General features: G+C 33.3%; 1 protein-coding gene across 2 annotated transcripts in view; it reads right to left on the reverse strand.

Moving 5' to 3' along the window:
• Positions 1–19154, reverse strand: part of KIFAP3 (kinesin associated protein 3) — a 100466-nt gene that overhangs the window by 58274 nt on the left and 23038 nt on the right. For both annotated transcript variants that reach the window (XM_081120428.1, XM_081120429.1), the window contains exons 9-10: positions 17260–17438; positions 12647–12809 (exon numbers count right to left, since the gene is read on the reverse strand). In XM_081120428.1, coding sequence (XP_080976554.1) covers positions 12647–12809; positions 17260–17438 — 342 coding nt within the window. The remainder of the gene's footprint in view (positions 1–12646; positions 12810–17259; positions 17439–19154) is intronic.

The following is a 19154-nucleotide window of genomic DNA, read 5'->3' on the forward strand; positions in this document are numbered from 1 at the left end:
ATCTAGCAGATACCTGACAGCTGTGACAAAAGACAAAGTATTTTAGGACAAAAGTGAATACCTGGAGAGAGAAGTTGCCTAGAAATAACCTGAATTCATTTCTTCAAACACAGCTGCATACAGAAAGTAGAGGCTTTCTGGCTGCCAACATTTATTATTACTTAAAGGCTAATTTGCAGATCATGTAGCAATAAACAGCCAGTAAGAGAGATTAAATGGTCCAAGGAAAATAAGAGCTTATCCTTTATTATAAGCTAGTAATCTCCTTTATTCATTGAAAGAAAGGGTATCTTAGTTCTTAAAACATAAACCTAAAAAAAACCCCACCCCCCAACAATCTTGTATATCCTAAATTAATTCAAGGGGTTGGACGGTATGATTTTCTCCTAAGAATTCATGACGAAGAACGATAAACTCCAGCTAACCAGCTATGATTCCTCCACATCCTACAAATGGCAAGCATTTCAAAAGGGCTCCTTCAACACTTACAGACCTCAATTATTCCCTAACAGCATCCCAAGTAAAAACAGGCTGCCAATCGTCGGTGTGCTGGCAGAGCACCAAACGCCCTGTGAATTCTGAGCAGAGCAGGGAAAAGACTGAATATTTTGAGAAGTAGGCCTTAATGAGTAGAGGTGGATTAGTCAAATCTGTTCAAGTAATAAGGCCAGGGTGGAAAAAAAATGGCCTAGTCATTACGCTTCTTTTGGTATTTATGGTAATAAACATGAATCATGATGAACTCACTGGCTATTAAATGCAGAGGTCATAAGTACTTCGATAGGATTTCCACAGGAATTCACCGTTAATTAGCTGGATCATTATTTGAAAGTGTTCCTGAATTATCTTAGCAGTTGTGCAGCTATTCCCCCAAAATTGGTCATTCCCAGCTGAGGGCAGTTAATGCCTTAACAAACTGGTCATTAACTCCAGTAACTGATTTTGTGGGAATTACTGCACTTATAAAATACAGTCAAGAGGTTTTGTTTTTACTTCTTTCTTTCCAAAGAAATTTGCAGCTGTAGTTCAGCTGGAACAGCTGAAGGAGAAAAAAAAAATCAGCTCTCCGGGCTGCTCTCACGATCGATATTCTGCCAATTAAAGGGCAAACGCATGCTGATGGGTTCTGAATTTTAAAATGTCTTCAGTTTTTTCATTTCTGAAGTGATTAGTAAAAACACCATTTAGCCACTAATTTTGTAAGACACTTGGGATTTTCCATTCACAGTTCAGTCACGCAGAAATATGAGTTCTGAACACCAGAACTCGAGGCCAAATTTCCGCTTCTGCAATAGACCCAGCCCAACACTTTGTAAAAACAGAGTGAGAACACAAGTTATGGGCCACATCATTAGCCAGATTCTCATTCCCTCTACACTCCATGTCTTCGTTCAAAGTAGAAAGCTCCCTTTGAAGTCACAAAGGCTCCATGAAAAGATAAAGAGAAGTGGGAATATAAGCACCCCTCTATTAGAATAGAGTAGCAGTAAGGTGACATATTACCCCTAGAAAGTCTATGTGAAGACAACATTCAAGAGTCATAACTGTCTTTAAGTTTCTTATAGAGTTAGAGCCCTTAAAGCTCTATCAATATAGTGAAATGCCACAGGCAAAACACCACTTAAAAAATAATTGCAACAGTTATTAAACACATATATTGAATATAGTGAAATATACTAAAAGTATACTGAAGGTACATTAGAACATCTTTGTTACTTTTCCACATAATTTTATGTTTAACTTATTAGAGCACATACTGCAGAGACATACCCAGTATAACCAGATAGCCTTAGTTAAAACTTGAAATTGGAGACAACAATTTTTAAGAATGCAACTACACTGGATAGTTTGCTATTTTATATTTGTTCACAGTCAAATCTAGTGAAAATTTGAGATAAATAGGTAAAAACCAAGAGTTCTTAACCATGAATTGTGGGGGGAAAATGACAATTTACAGGTTACAGTGATCATTATGAAAAGAAGTATAACAACAGTTTTTTGATACAATGTTTCATGGATAAATGATATTATGTCCGATTAATTTAAAAACTATAAATCTACCATTAAGCTCAATAGCTCTGTTACAGTAATAGGCACTCACTAAGTAAGTATTCTAAAATCCAACACTGTTGATGCAGTTGCATTCTTTTTTTAGTATGTACAACTATACATTTTGCCATGTAGCTTATTTTTCAAATATTTTCAACATGTTTTCAGTTATTTTATTACCTTGTCTGTAGTATTCTTTTATTACATCCAGAGCATACCACAACAACTTCTTTATAATACACCCTACAAAATATGCATGCTTGTGGTACAAATGATAAAGACCAAAATAAAGCCCTTAACAATGCCTGCTTTCTAGCTTACGGGTCCCCATCATTGACTTAATGTGCTTTGGCCAGCCTTTACCATCTAGAAATGGAGACACCCCAGGCAATATTCACACACAGAGTATTGGAACCAGCTGGTGATAGAAGAATCTTAAGAAAAAAGGCTTCTTGATTTAATTGGGAAAACAGGAGGAAGCATAAATTTTACTGCCATTAATAACTTCAAGCAATCTTGATATGACTCTACCTCACCCTGACGGCTAGACATGTGCTTTTTGTTAAAGCGTTTGCCACATCTCACCCCTATTGTTTGCTCACTTGATCAGGTAAGAAAATGTAGGTTTATTTATAGGATAACGGGGCCTATTAAAATTGAGAAACAGTGCAGTGGTCTATGAGGACCTGCGTTCCAAAACAGATGTGTGAAATTCCATAACAGTTTTGTAATAAACAGGCTAAATGAAGTTATTAAAAAATCTACTTTAAGTTTCTTAAGGAAACCTTCTTAAAGGCAACCTAGTTAAAAAAAAACCAAAACACCTCCTAATTGGAAAACATTATTCTGACAGTTTCCAAATAGTTTTTAATAATCAAGTCAGAAAAGGTCATTTATAAAATATTGCTCTCTTCACAAAATAAAGGAAAGCTTTATTTCTTCATTTTATGATGCTTCTGATAAATTAAAAATTAAGTCTTGATATGTAATGAAAAAACTAAATTTCATATTATGGAGAGGAATTTCAAAGGTGTTCAGAACTTAACTTTGCCAATTTTCTTTTAAGGACCTATGACAGAATGGTCAAAGAAAATAACCCTTAATCTTTAAGTGATCAAAGTTTAGAGTCCAACAGTATCTGCTCTGGCCATCTCCAACAATAAGGGAAATCAGACTTGTCTCAACAGGAAGAAATCAAACATTTATCACTTAACTCTTGACCTGGTCTGACTCCTGACATGCTGATAAAACCTTTCTACAGCCTTGGAAAACGTCCTGAAACCAGATTACCTAATGTAGTAGATCAAGATGAACCAGGTGCCATTCCTCCTCTCAAAACCACTCTGGGCCCCCTCCCAGGATACAGCGACATTTGTGTGAATTTAGAAAACCTCAGAAACTCAAATTTATCTTTCAGTGAAAAGAACGTAGTCTAATGTTACTCGGACTAAAATCTGGACTGTTTGTGAAATGACTCATGTGGGACTGTGAGGCAGGCATGACAGCACGCTACTGAACCTGGGAATCTTCATTTTCCTGCCATAACCGGCAACGCTAGCTGAAGCACAAATCGGCCATGCAAATTAGCATGGACTCACACTCCTCAAATTATGAAGAATCAACATACATACAGATAGGAATTTGAATCAAGATTTGAACTATGGCTCAAACTCTCATACTCATATACTCAAGCGCGACATGTGAACACTGACCAGGGCGGCTCTGCTAAGGAAAGGGCAACTTTAACAAAGTGTCTGAGATAGTTAACTTTGGTAGCTAACTCGCACACAGATTTATAAATTATATGTTAAAGTGCCTAATACAAGTTAAGCACTTGAAGACTTACTGAGTATGAGTTTGACCTTTAGCTATTACAATTTTTATAAATACTGAAAAGCTTAGCAATATCTCTAGGTAACACTACCAATTCCCCAATTTTTAGAAACATTCTCGTCTCTGCTCATAATGAACTAAGAAAGTCTGGCAAGGCATGGTCATCTGTGATGCTGGCTTCAACATTATATGGACTTTTGAATACTTTAAAAGAACAGTATGCTAATCCAAGATGAAACCTGTCAATTCATCTAAGTAGTGCTTCTCAAACTATCTGTGGTGTAGGGCCAGGTTTTAATTTTTTCTCTCAGTGTGTCAAAGACCAATACTTTTGTAAAGTATAATAAAATGAAATTAAAGATATGCAAAATATAAGTTCAAAATTTGTATTATTATATTCAGAAGATACAATTTTATTTAAACTGCTGTAAGTGTCTGAATGCTTATTCTCAGTTTCTGGATTTACTCATTAGCAGACCAGTAACAGTTTATACTTTGAGTATTATAGTATTAGAAGACTCCTGCCCCAAATTTACACAATCCACTCAAGATATCTACATCATGTAATGAAAGCGAAATGACAGCAATGTTTAAAACAAACCCCTAGAAACAATCAGAACGAAGAGCAAGAAGACTTTTTCTGTGCTCCTGCTCCCTTTCACTCAGCAACCAACAGCCCTAAAGCCTCCCTTCCCTTTTCCTCCTCCTCATCGTAGCTGGCATTTCTACAAGGCCTTCTATGAATTCTCTCATCTGCTTCGCATAACAGTCTTATGACCTAGGTCCTATTTTATGCCCTTATTTTCTGAACAAGACAAAAGGCTCAGTGAAGATTAATCGAGTCTCCTAAGGTGGCTCAGCTAGAGTGAAGGGAAGGAAGACGACTTGAGCTCAGCTCTTCATAAGTTCACCCCTTTCATGTGTTCCTTTCATGCACTAACCACCTAGCCACCCACCAACACTTACTGAGAACCTACCTGTTCCAGGCCTTGTTGTAGGCACTGGGTATACAGGAGTGAAAACAATGGACACGACTCTACATTTTCATGGAGCTTGTGGTCTTTGAGGCCTGGGACATGGTGATGGTGAGTGGATGGTGACACAAGAAATAAAGTAATTACATGAAAGATACATTATGTGGTGATTAAGTACTGGGGAGGAAGAGGAAAGGGACAGGACAAAGAGCATCAGGAGCCAGGGGCTGAAATTTTACATACAGCCACTAGACAGCAAAGCCTGAGGAGGTGAGGAAATGAATGACGCAAAGACTAGGAAAGAACATTCTAGGCAGCAGAGACAGGAAGCGCAGAAGTCCTGAGGGAGGAGTGTGCCTAGTGGGTTCAAGAATAGCACTTCGGCCTATGTGCCTTTAGCATAAGAAGAGAGGAAAAGAGAGAGAGAGAAAGAGAGAAAGAGAGAGAGAGAGAGAGAGAGAGAGAACTACAAGCTGTAGTTACAGAGGTGAGGAGGAGCGAGGAGAGAACTTAAAACTCTTACAGGCCCTTATAAGGAGTTTGGTTCTTCCTCTGAGATGGGAAGTCAGGAGACTTCTGTGCAGAGAAATGACATGATTTAACTTAAATTTTATCCATTCATCTACTGATGGGCAAAAAGCAAGGTAAGAAATGTAACTAAATGTCTAAGATTAAGAGAAAATAAAGGTTATCCTAGGGGAATGGGAGGGTTTCGGTCATGCCTAGAAATCCAAAAAGAAGATTAAGAAAATATATTTTGGCAAAACCAAACATGTCTTCTAGCTGTATTTAAGCAGCTAATTTGAGACTCTTGGTGAATTATTACTACCAGGAGTGTTTTCATTTAATAGGAACTAAAAGCTTTAAAGGAATGCTCTAATTCATAGTGTGCTCTGAGGACCCCTAAAGGAGATCCACAACATCACACCATTTTAACAATACTAGTGTATTATTTTTCTTTTTTTAAACTCTCATTCTTTCATAAGAAGCTATATAACATGATATACATGACATACATGATATATATCACAACAGACTGCTAAGTGAGATATGAGAGCCAGCTGTTATCTATTAAGCCTTACTTTAAAGAGATTAAAGAGATGTGCAAAATATAAAACTATGCCATTTTTCTGTTTCATTTTGGAAAAAATTACTTTTCATAAAAATATTTATGTCAACTTGTAGCAGGTTTGTTATTTTAAAATGAATAAATATTAAAAATTTTCTCAGTTTTAATTTTGAATACCATAAATATTCATAGGTATAAACTTCTCATAATTAAAAGCTCTTTGGGGATCCTCAATAATTTTTAAGAGTGTGAAGGGGGTTCCTGAGACCAAAAGTTTGAAAACTGATGTGCTAACCACTAAATTTCTATAATCTCCTGATAAACAGGGAAGACTTACAAAATAGCGGCAAAATTGTGAAAAGTGGTAATTGCCTGTAATTTATGGGCAGCTACCTAATCTTCTAACCATTAGGTTGGCTGTGCCTGTTTGATTTTTATTTTAACAAATGAAAAAATTCACATCTGATGAAACCTACATATTTTATAAGGCCTACTCCCTTGAGTTTAAACCCCTTTGGAGTCAAGTTAAAAATTGAAAAGCTGACATGAAAACTCAGAACATTACTCAATTTAAAATACGTATTAATATCATTCACAAAGAAAAAAATGTAAATAAACTCAAAATTACCTGAAAGAATTCACCAGTGAAATCTGGTAGTTTTAAAAATAAAATTATTAAGTATACACTCTGTAATACACTGTCTTTGTCATGTGATATTTAAACTTTATGCATGAACCAATGTCATGATGAACTAGGCTCTTGCAAAGAACACATTTCCACTATGCATTTATTTATGCTTGTTTCTATGCTAATCATCCCCAAGCACATCAAACAATACTCGGCTTAAGAAACATCCAGCTAAAGCAACTGAGAGGTGCAAAAACATCATTTTCCTGGTGCATCAGACAAAAAGCTAAGAAGATTTAGTTTTCAAGCTGCTTTTGAAACACTATCAGTGCATTCTCCAGGGAACTGAAGAATACACTGTGACAAGGAATTTCCTTGCCATCTCCCTACCCAGGATATTCTGACATAAGGAAGCACTCCTGAGACACATCAAGGTCAAATGGCTTAAGGACTTATGACAAGAAAATGTATTTTTAAATTATCTGATTCTTAGATGAGCCAAAAAATCTTTAAACACTTTAAAAAAGTTAACTCAATATCATAAAAACCTGAACAAACTGTCTATCAATTGGATAAGTAAAGCGAAGCTTTCCAGGTCCAACTCCATTTGCATATAATCACATTTGCACAATGATATGGCTACGATAGGTGTCCCCAATGAAAACATGAAGTTACTAGGCATAAGTAACCATGTCAAGTACAGGGAAGAAAAGAACTGGAAAGATTTGCAACTGATACTGAACTAGGCAGAGAGAACTTTAGGATTCTTATGAAGTCTTAGGAAAATAACATATCAAAAAATAAAATAAGAAATGAGGAATTTTGGTGGTATTTAAGAAAAAAACAAGGAATACTTAGATATAAGGTTTTCTACAAACTGAAATAAAATTTCTGAAACATTTTGAGGGAGAATGCCATTCTCTATGCCTCAGAAAACATCAAAACTCTTCAAACCAATTTCAGGATTAAGTGGAGAAAGAAAAATTTAAATAATAATTTCTAAAATTTCTTATTTCTTTTTATGTGTCCCTGACATCAAAGGGAAAAAATTAAAAATTCTTAAATGAAATGCTTTGTTGTATGATGAAACAATATTAAAATAAATTTGGCAATACTGAATTACAGTTCACTCAGAGCCTCACCTGGCAAAAGGGCTGAACTGTAACACATTCTCCTCTGCCTGTAATAATTACTCAGATCACAGAACCTCCCTCCATTATATATATATATATTTTTTCAGTTATTCAGCAATTCTCACAACAGCAGGGGTCGCAATGTACTAGTTAAATGTTTCAGGATACAAGAGAAGGGGATTAAATGTTCACATTGCACAGTTTTATTGGAACCTGAAAGATTCATGATTCATTGTACTCTAGTTAAAGTAATCTATTATTAAGTATAAAAAGATTTTTCAGTTATGGGGTCCCCAAATAACAATAAAAAACCTACTTAAAATGTGATAGTATTTCCAGTTGAAACAGCATCCCTTAAAAATCATTTCTGAAAAGTTCTACCACATGTATAGCCCTACAACAGTACTTCTGCATTTTCTGCATCTTTTAAAAATAAGTAATTTCTATATATAAAATGGGTAATTCTTTAATTCAAACAGTCATCTGTCAATGTGAACATATATTAAACAATGAATTTATTTCTAATGAAAAAAGCAAACTGACCACTCATATTCTACTGCATGCTCTTTAATTCCTTCTCTGTGACTACAGTGAAGAGAGTGCAGCCCAAATTCTTTAACTATTTGATTTACAGAGGGTTTTTTCCATTTCAGAAAAAATTTTATTCCCACGTAATCACTCCAAGTATTTGCCAAAGAATAGCCTAGAACAATTTAGGTTATCAACTGATCAACACATTAAAAGTCCAGGAGAGACAGTGATAGTTCTGAAGATGTGAAAGGAAAGAAGTCTAATCACTCTCTTAGTTCAATGTTTTTCAAATGAATATCAAAATCAATTGGAGAACATAAAATCAATGAGGAAGTCATAAGTAGAATTAAAAAAAAATATATATAGTGCATTATACATAGATACGGTAAATACTTCTTTGTGAAGACTTTAAAAATTATACATATTAAGCTAAATGTATAATATATATCCATAAAGTATCATGTATATTAATATGCACATATGGACATACACATCACACATCACATATACGTGTGAGTACTGGGTTGTAATGTAAAATGTGTATTACTATAGACTGGGGTAAATGATGTTTGAAAGTCTCTGCTTTAGATGAATTATTTCCTATCCCTTTAAAATCTGTTTCTCTATAATGCTTCTGTGCTACAACTTCTATATAATCATAATGGCCAAAGATCAGAGATATTAAACATCTCATTACTCAATCGAGAAGTTTAGTTTATTGTGTTAGGAGTTAATTATTTAATTTTCCACACAAGTAACATTTACATTAACAAATGTAAAAATGACCATTCCAATAATTGCTTATCAGGAAATCATTTATACACTGAATAACATTTCTTTGAACATAGCAGAGAGCACAATCAAGCAAAAATAGGTTTCTTCACAGTCAAAAGAAACATTGCAAAACTCATGCAATAAACATTACTAGGAAGAGAACATTACTAGGAAGAGAACCCTTTGGGCATTCATTTGGAATTCATTTTTAACAAAATACACACTTCAAATAAATTCAGCTGTCGGTTTCCAAGACCACAAGAGATTAGAACTATATTATTAGAGGAGAGGAAAATTGCTGCTATGGAATTGCTGCTGGTGCAGAAGAAATGAGAAGTGACAGCCAAGGACAAGAGGGGAAACAGGAAAACTGCATATAAAAATTAAAATACATGGCACTCAGGGGCTGTTCAGCAAGGGGAAATACTTGGGCACAGTAATATTTGCAGCCTTGTATAATAAATTATCTCCAGAATTACAAACCTGAATCAATGATAACAAAACCAAATAGCTAATACAGAGCACTTGAGCCCAGGCTCTCTGGCTCCAAAGCCTGTGGTTTTAACTACTACACGATACTGCTTCTCAATAAAAATTTAAATTATGTTCATGTCATTAAGGGAAATTTAAGAATATATTTAACAAAGGAAGGATGAAACCAATTTTAAAAGACCTGCATACAAAATGATTAAATATCTCTAATGGTGTAAGCCTGGAAAACTTTAAAAAGACCCATTTCTGGCTATTGATTGTTTGTATTCTGTGTATTTTTATAATAATTTCACATATGTATAACTCCCTAACATTTACTGCATTATCTCATTTAATCCTTCCCTATTAATATGTACAATTATTATTTACATACTGGAGATGAGAAAACTGACATATGGGTTAAGTCATTTGCACAATATCATATAGCTAGTAACTGATGAAGACAATATTCAAGTCATAAAGTCTGGCTCCATAATTCTAGCTTTTAATCAGTGTGCTCTGTGCTACTACAGCTGCTAGATATAGTACATATGGTTGTATTTGCTATAATGTCTCAGGGTGTACTTTTTAAGAGAGTCTAGTTAATCCTGAAAACCCAGTTAAAATTCAGAAAAATTGAAAAAACAATTCAGGATCATTAGGCTGCTTGCTCATCAATGTTCCAGTTCTAATCCTTCCAAGCATTTACCCACCTCCTTAATGTATGGCACAGCCACGTGAGTTGTTTTCATCAATGGAAATGTAAATAAAATAATATTTATCACTTAAAGTGGAAGCCTTTAAGAGAAGTTTGCAATTTCCCATTTTTCTGCTCTACCAGTCTGTGTCCTTGACTGATGCTAACATGGATCAGCACTTTCTACTCACCCATAATGGACATGCAATATGAACAAGAAATAAACAATTGTTTTTTAAGCTACTGAGGTCTTAGGGTTGTTTATTAATAATTATAGGCTTATACTCCTAATACATTATTAGATAGGCTTTTCCTGGATAGTGATGGATAAAAGGGCCATTTTGGGGACATGACAAAATAAAGTTAACAACATGATTTTATGTTACAAAAGTTCATGTTGAATCAGTTACTTGGAATTTGGCATATGCTTTTTTTCATAGGCTCACCTTATAAGGAGCCTACAGAAACTTATGAAAACCCATAATTTAAATAAAAAAAGGTGAAAATAACAGTGCCATGAAAATAATTAAATTAAAAGAATGTGAACTAAGTAACAGATATAAACTTGTAGACATTCTGAAGCACTTCACAGAAGTTGAAGGCACTGTTTTTTTTCCTCCAGTGTGTATTGATTTCTCTTTAATATGGACACTTTCTCCCTTTCCTTGACCCTGGAAGATCAGTAGATACTCTATCTGTTTACTATGAATGACTGAAATTGCTTCCGTGGCTTGTAAGTGGAATGAAAAGGAAAAGATATATGAACATTTGAAAAAACAACAAACCGCTTAAAATTCAATAACTTGTGAGCAACAAAAGACAGGGATATTTGTTAGCAAAATATGAAATGAGTATCCTGTAATTTCCCCCAAATCTCTTTAAAATCATGTTTCATAAGAGTAGGTGACTGGATATTGAAAAAAACCAAATAGACTATGAATTCCTTCAGGACAAGGACTATAATTTATTCATCTTCATACACCAGAATCTGACCTAATATTTGATACATAATTCTGCTGGATTACAATAAATGGAGAGTCACGTTATAAAATGCAAGGCCCACCAATCTTACTTTTAAAGTTTTCTGTTCTTCACTAATGCTTGTATTGCTTTGGTTCCCAAAAGCAATTTTTGAAAGTACTACTCAACAGCGTTTCTTCTAAAATGTGTAGTAAAAGTCCTGTGCAGTATTTGTGGACTGGCCAATTCACTAAACGTTCTTGGACTAATAGACTAAAAGTTTTCCTATTCTGAGAAAAGAGTAAGAAATAAGTTAAAACTTATTTTTAAGGGGATTTGGAGAACTGGATTTTTGAATTATAGCTCTGCCTAGTCTACTTAATCATAGCCCACTTAATATCACTGTACATAGTAGTTTCCTATAGTAGTTAATAAATCCAACTTTGGCAGCAGATAGCCCTGAGTTGGAATTTGAGCTCTGCTTTTTATCAGCTATGTCATCCTGAGTACAGATCTCAGATGGGGATTCCACAAGATAATGTAATTAAAGCACAGAGCTAAATGACTGGCACAGTAAATGTTCAATGTTAATACTAGTATTATAAAGAAAATAATGATGTCAATGAGAGACTGGATTAGATAGCAAAGGATAAAATTACTTTTAAATCATTGCACTACTGTCCCACTACTACTGAAAACTATTACAAAATGTTTGACTCTATGGAGAACGCTACAAAACAAGAAAGAAAATGCAATACTGAAACAAAGGAACAGAGTCTTAAAAGTGAGAATTTGCTCTCTGGTTAATAATGGCAATGGCATTTCTGGTAGAAGGGAAAAGCAGATAAACAGACATAAAAAGAGCTTGTTTAGGGAACTGTGGGGGGCTCAGCAAGGACACAGTATAAACCATGTATTGGGGAGTAGCAGGTGCCTATAAGGAAGACACCGAACAGATCAAGATCAAGGGTGTATAGTACTCTGCTAAGAAGCATTATGTGAGAGCACAGAAAAGTTAGCACTTGCATCCATCCTTGCTATGTAGATATCCTGCTAATAGCTAAAAGAAAATACTGTATTATAAACTGAATCCTCCAATACAATATTTTCTAACTCACACTATATAAAAATGCCCTTTTCTACTTAATGACAAAAAGGCGCACCAAATTTGTGTAGTTGTTAGGAGTATTTTAAAAGTATGGCAACATATAAGAAATATTTGCTGTTTTTAAAAAAATGCGGAAGAGAAAATAATTTTCCCTCTTGCTTCCCTGGTAGTAATATGTAGTTGCACATTGGTTTCATCTCACATGGGTAAATGAAATCTGAGTTAACAGTTTCTATTCCAGTGTATTCTACAGCATCAGGGGAATCCTGGCACATTGTAATTTTTCATTCATTCTGATTATTTTTAAGTTCTCAAAGGACAGAATCATTTTTGTTCAACCAACTTTTCAACACACCACTCAATTTTCCAGGGATGCTGGAAAGTCTGAGAGCACTGCCAATCATTTTAAAAAAGCATACCTAGGAGTGCGGTGAGTTTGGGCAGCAGTCCAACTTGTACCATCTTATTCCTCAGTCCTGTGTCAAAGGACAGGTTCAGTAAAAGTCGGAGGGTGATATTCAGCAGATCTTCATGTTCGCAAGGTACCATTTTTACCAGTTTTTCAACAATATCCATTTCCACCTATGTAAAATAATAATACAAATACAGTGAGGTTCTGTTGCACAATAAGACAAAAAAGATTATAAATAATTATTTTTCCATTGTACCCTAAGTAATTATGTATTAATCTATATAGTCATTTTAATTCATAAACTTCTTTGAAAGCAAACTTTTGAGGTGAAAATATACATTGCCACATCATCTCTTCCTTCCTTTACCTAACAGCATCAACTGGAATACAAATTATACCGGGTTCTTGAAAACACATGGAATACCACCTAAGTGCCAGCCTAGTGCTAGAGCAAACAAGATCCTGTCTTGGCCTTCAAGGATTCCTTATATCAATAGTCTCAAGAAGAAAAACCGTATGATCATCTCAATCAATGCAGAAAAGACATTTGACAAAATCCAACATTCATTCATAATAAAAAGTCTCAACAAACTAGAAAAGAACAGAACTTAAACTGATAGAGTATCTACAAAAGACCTAGGTAACATTTAATAGTAGAAGACACTGCTTTCCTCTTAAGATCAGTAACAAGGCAGGAAAGCCCACACACAGAATTCCTTTTTAACATCATACTAAAGAGCCCCTCTCTAGTACAATGGGGAAAAAAAAGGCATGCAAATTAGAATGAACAAATAATACTTTCCATTTACAGATAATATAATTTTCTACTTAGAAAATCCCCAAGACCTACAAAGAGCCACTGCAACTAAAAAGTGAATTTAGCAAGGTCATTGGACACAAGGTCAATATATAAAAATCAACTGTATTTCTATATACTATCAATCACAACAGATGGTAACTAAACATTGTAGTGATCATTTTGTAATGTATATAAATACTGAATTTCTATGATGTACACAAAAATATAAGATATTATATATTAATTATACTGCAATAAAAAATCAACAGGAAACTAATTTCTTTTATAAAAACTACAATTATTAATGGTAAAATATTTAGGTATAAGTCTAAAAAAATATGTGCAAAATATATATGTTAAAAACTTGAAATCATGGAAGAAATCAGGAAAGACCTAAACAAATGGAGAGCTATACCATGTTCATGGATTTGAAAATCCAATATGGTTAATCTATTGAATACTGTCAATAGAATCAATGCAAGCCCAATCAAGATTCCAGGATACTTTTTAAAGAAACAGACTGGTTGATTATAAATGGATATGGAAAAGTAAAGAATCTTAAATAGCCAGAATAATTTTAAAAAAGAATAACATTTGAGGCCATATACTACCTGATTTCAAAACTTACTATAAAGCTATAGTAATCAAGACAAAGAAGTATTGGTGAAAGCACAGACACATGGATCAATGGGACAGAAGAGAGAGGGAGTCCAAAAATAGAACCGCACATATATAGCCAATTGATTTCCAACAAAGGTACAAAGGCAATTTCATTATGGTGTAATTCAGTGGAGAAAGAATAGTCTTTTCAACAAATGGTGCTGGAACAAATGAGTATCCGTTTCAAAACATGAATCTTAATGCATACCTAGCACCATATATAAAATTAACTAAGAACAGAAGGATCACAGACTAATAAAACAAAAGAGCAACAACATAAACCCTATAAAACTTCTTGAAGAGAATGTAGGAAGATATCTTTATTATTAAGTTAGGCAAAGATTTCTTAAATACAACATCAAAATACAACCCATTAAAAGTTATTTGATATACTGGACTTTATAAAAACTAAAACCTTCTGCTCTTCATAGAAGAATGAAAAGACAAGCCACAGAAACTAGGAGAAAATATCTGCAAAACATATAACTGATAAAAGACATATTCAAAATATAAAAAAAAACTCTCAAAATTTAATAAGAAATTAACCCAAAGAATATACATCCTCTTTGTTACTCTTAAAATCATATTCTAATATGTCTTTTTGTTATACTGTATTAAAATACAAAAATTCAATTTAAATTATTAATTAAAGGATTTTTAAAGTAAACTAAATTTCCTTTAAAAATATAACTCTAAAAAGGTCACTATTAGTTCACATCAACACTAAAATGAACACATTATTTAAATAAATAATACAACCTCACAAATAGATCAGCCATCTATCCCCACCACTCCTTTTAAATAAAATTGCCACAGGCTTCACCTGTTACTAATTATAATAAGTAATATTTTTCTTTTGAAAAAGCAACAGTACATACTGGTGTTATAGAAAACTTTATAATAAAGTAACCTGGAGAGTTTTTAAAAAAAATTAATTTGTATTTCCACTGCAGAGAATGGAATGTAAAATTGCCAGGTAGTCCAACCAGTTAAGTTAAGCACTAGACACAGCCTTCTAATCATGTCTTTCAGGTTTATAAAAGCTCAATACAAAAGGCTAAATTTAGTAATTGTTTCAACAAGTAATTCCCTCTCAATTCTATATCTATAAAATGGAATGTATAGTTAATTCTTTTATTAAACTTTCTATGTAAAAGGTCAGCTTATGAACAATCTTTGAGTAAATTTATTTCAGCCTTTAAGTAATTCTTTTTCGTGTTTCTGGCAGCTATTTAAAAGTTGCTTATACTTAAGCTTGCTAAAAGTTTTTTTTTATTTTTAAAACAACAACAACATAAAGACAAAAAATTTTTCTTGAAGGCAAAGAGAAAGAATAGGAAGCATAACCTGGAGATCTTTGAGCAAATTACTTAACCTCTCTGATCCTCTGCTATTTCATCTGCAAAATTAGGAGGTAATTCACTAAATCTAAACATGGAGGTAAAGTCCAGTCAAGCTCTAAAAATCCTGATGCTATATAATGTCCTTAAATAAAATGCATTTATTCTACAATAAAAGGTGAAATGCATACCATCTATAGTAAAAATCTGGCTAATCATTCTTATGCATGGATTAACTTTCCTGAACTTCATTTTTCCTCCTTAATAAAAAATGAGGTTTGATGAGACATTTTATATTCTGAATCTCTGATCTTACCAGAAAATAATTTTAATAATATTCTTGAAATAAGTTTTGATAGAATAAACATATGTGTATTAAATATAAATTTAATCAACATATAATAGACATGCTGATGACAAATCAATTTAAATTTTGTGAACCTACTACTAAAGGTGACCTTAATCTAAACATGTAAATGGAAGACTATACTTCAACTTAAAACAAGGGGAAGCAACTATTTACCACACTCTGATTCCTCAGTATATATATCCCCATGCCATCATATTCCTCTTAAATATAAGATCAGTCAATTTTAAAAAATATTTTTCATTAATCTCTCTTAAGTAAGTTCAATCTTAAAACAATATCAGACATACAGTGACCATCAATAATTATATACTAACGATAAAGTTGACAGATATTAAACACCTGTGGGTAAAATAAAATTTCATATTTCAAGTATCAGATTGAAGGCACTCATTAAAGCTGATAAATCAGTCTTAGGTCTTCAAAGAGCATACTGTATCATTCGATAAGCATAAGCTACTTCCTAGTTCACTTGATTTTAAAAGAAGAAAAAAGAATAGGAAGAAATACTGTATATTTAGACTATGTAAAGGAGAATCCATTTATACTAATAATACATAGTGACATAATGACTTATATTAGCATATAGCTCTAAAATGGTCCTCAGTGGAGGTCAGGCCAATGAGCCAATAATTTCATTTCCCGGAATATATCCTAAGAAAATAATGAGAAATATAGGCAAAGATACATGTACAAATGTGTCCACTGAAGTGTTATTTATAATAGCTAAAATTATAAACAATTTAGATATTTGAAAACAAGGTAAGGCTAATGTCTGATCTATTTAATAAAACATTGTTCTAACAAAGACTTTTTAACAACATGGCAAAGGCAGGTAATTTTTATTCTATCTTTATATATTTCTGCATTATACATATTTTTCAGAAGGTGAAATAATACACAATTAACTTGTATGTCTCAAAGACCACTGCGATAATTCAAACAAGAAATGAAGAGGGTATAAAGAAAGAGGGCATGAACTGGCACAATGGCACGTGGAATAGAAAGAAGGGATGCTAAGAGCAGAATCAGCAGCTTGTGCCTCCCAGTTGAAACAGTAGGTGAGAAAGAAAAGACTGGGCTAAACTGAAATTCCATACACAAATATCAGAAATGCAGGAGAAAAAAATACTTCAGGGAAAAACAATATAAGGGCAGATGACTCTGAAGCACAATCTTAAGTTTAAATTACTTTCTATGTGTTATGTTTAACATAAAAACATTCATTCTCATACAGTATTAGAAAAAGACTTATCTTTTTCTATAAGCTTCAATTATCTGGAGTATAAAGTACAGTAACATGAAATATATTTCCAGTAAAGCCATTTAAGGGAGTTACTGCTATTGTTAAACTTTCATTCAGAATTATCTCAGTAGGGGGATAATGTGTTTACTTTTTATCAAAATATTCTAACTTGAAAATGGTAAATATGGACTGTTTCAATGTAAGTTACCATATCATTTTTATTCTCCATAAAAATGCTGAGTTTTTTCAAGAATGACACAACTAGAATAAGCAGCTCAAAATTGTCCCGATCAAGAGCCTTCACCAGCATGTGAACGATGTTCTTGTTCCTCATCTTCAGCTCTGTGCGTGTATCCTCAGCAAGATTCAGAAGCAAATAAAGAGCAACTAGAGAAGTAAAACAGATGAGAATTAAATGACTGGCATATTGAATCAATAACTGAATAGATCATTCCTACTCACCAAAGTAACAGAGGTAGTTCTTAGAAGAGAATATATTATTTTGAAAATTTTAACTAATTCATTCATTAGAAAACATTTATTGTTATTGAGTGCTATGTTATATAAAATAAAACATATCTATAAAATAACATTCTAATGATACTGAGAATGGCACAATAACCAAAATAAGATAATGATTCCTACCCTCTTGGAGCTTAGCACTTAATAGTAATCGAATGGAAATTAAAGGAATATGTTAGCAAATAATAAAATAGGCAGATGGGGAAAAATAATTTTAAACATGTAGAAAACAAGGTAAAACTTCAGCGACTAGGGGCTGCTATGTTAAAAAGAGCTATAATCCAAAATGTATTGTACAGCTAGAGCTGAATCTGAGGATTCTAAACCATTTTTCATTTTCAAAATGATTTTCTGATAGTCACTACAGAAAAAAACTATATGAAATTCAGTAATATAATTGTTATACTAGACAAAGTTGAGGTCACTGTCTACTAGTTCTAAGTAAAATTTCTTTTAGATACCTGTAATAAAAACAACTAGGTTGTCATAACTCATATAATTGTTCCTTTCTTGACAATGAGAATTATGTAATGGGAAAATGTCCATTTTTTCTTGATGGACAGAAAGCTTCAGAGTTAAGACTTGAAAGCTTTCTGTCAGAATTATGTAGGCTATAATGGTCAACATAATATTTTTGCTTTCCTCGAGCCACAATTTTATTATTTTAGTATTTCATTTCATGTATTCTTAAAAACTATTTCTAAACTCTTATGAATAGAAGAAATGTATGCATAAATATTAAATTTATTTAACAAATATTTGAGGTGGAAAGGTAATTCACACGAATTAAATACTTGCTGTATGCCAGGCACTATACTAGTTAATATATAAATAGTAACCGATTTTTTTTTTTTTTAAATATATCTTTATTGATTTCAGAGAGAGAAAAGGAGAGGGAGAGAGGTAGATAGAAACATCAATGATGAGAGTCATTGATCTGCTGCAGCCCAGAACATGAGCATATGCCCTGACCAGGAATCGAACCCCGATCGCCTGGATCCTAGGTCAACGCTCAACGGCTGAGCCACGCCCGGCCAGGCCCGATTTTTTTCTTAAAGTAGAATCCAAATTGTATTTAGTCCACTTACATGCAATGTAATTACTGATATATTTGGGTTTATATCTAACATCTTGTCGTTTTATTTTTTAATAAAATTTACTGGGGTGACATTAGTTATTGAAATTATATAGGTTTCAAGTGTACATTTCTATACTACACCATCTGTACACTGCATTGTGTGTTTACCACCCAAAGCCAAATTTCATTCTGTCACCATATATTTGACCCCCTTTACTCTTCAGTACCTCTCCTCCTTCCCCTTCCCGTTTGGTAACCATCATATATATATATATATGTACACACACACACACACACACACACACATATATATTTATATATATATATACATACACACATGAACTATATATAATACACACAATGGAATATTATTCATCTATAAAGAGAGAAGGATATTCTGCCATTTGTGACAACACAGATGGACCTTGAGGGTGTTTGCTAAATGAGATAAGTCACACAGAGAAAGACAAATACTCTAAGTTCTCACTTATATGTAGAATCTA

Source organism: Miniopterus schreibersii, assembly GCF_964146895.1.
Source record: "Miniopterus schreibersii genome assembly, chromosome: 19".
NCBI classification, from domain to species: Eukaryota; Metazoa; Chordata; class Mammalia; order Chiroptera; family Miniopteridae; genus Miniopterus; species Miniopterus schreibersii.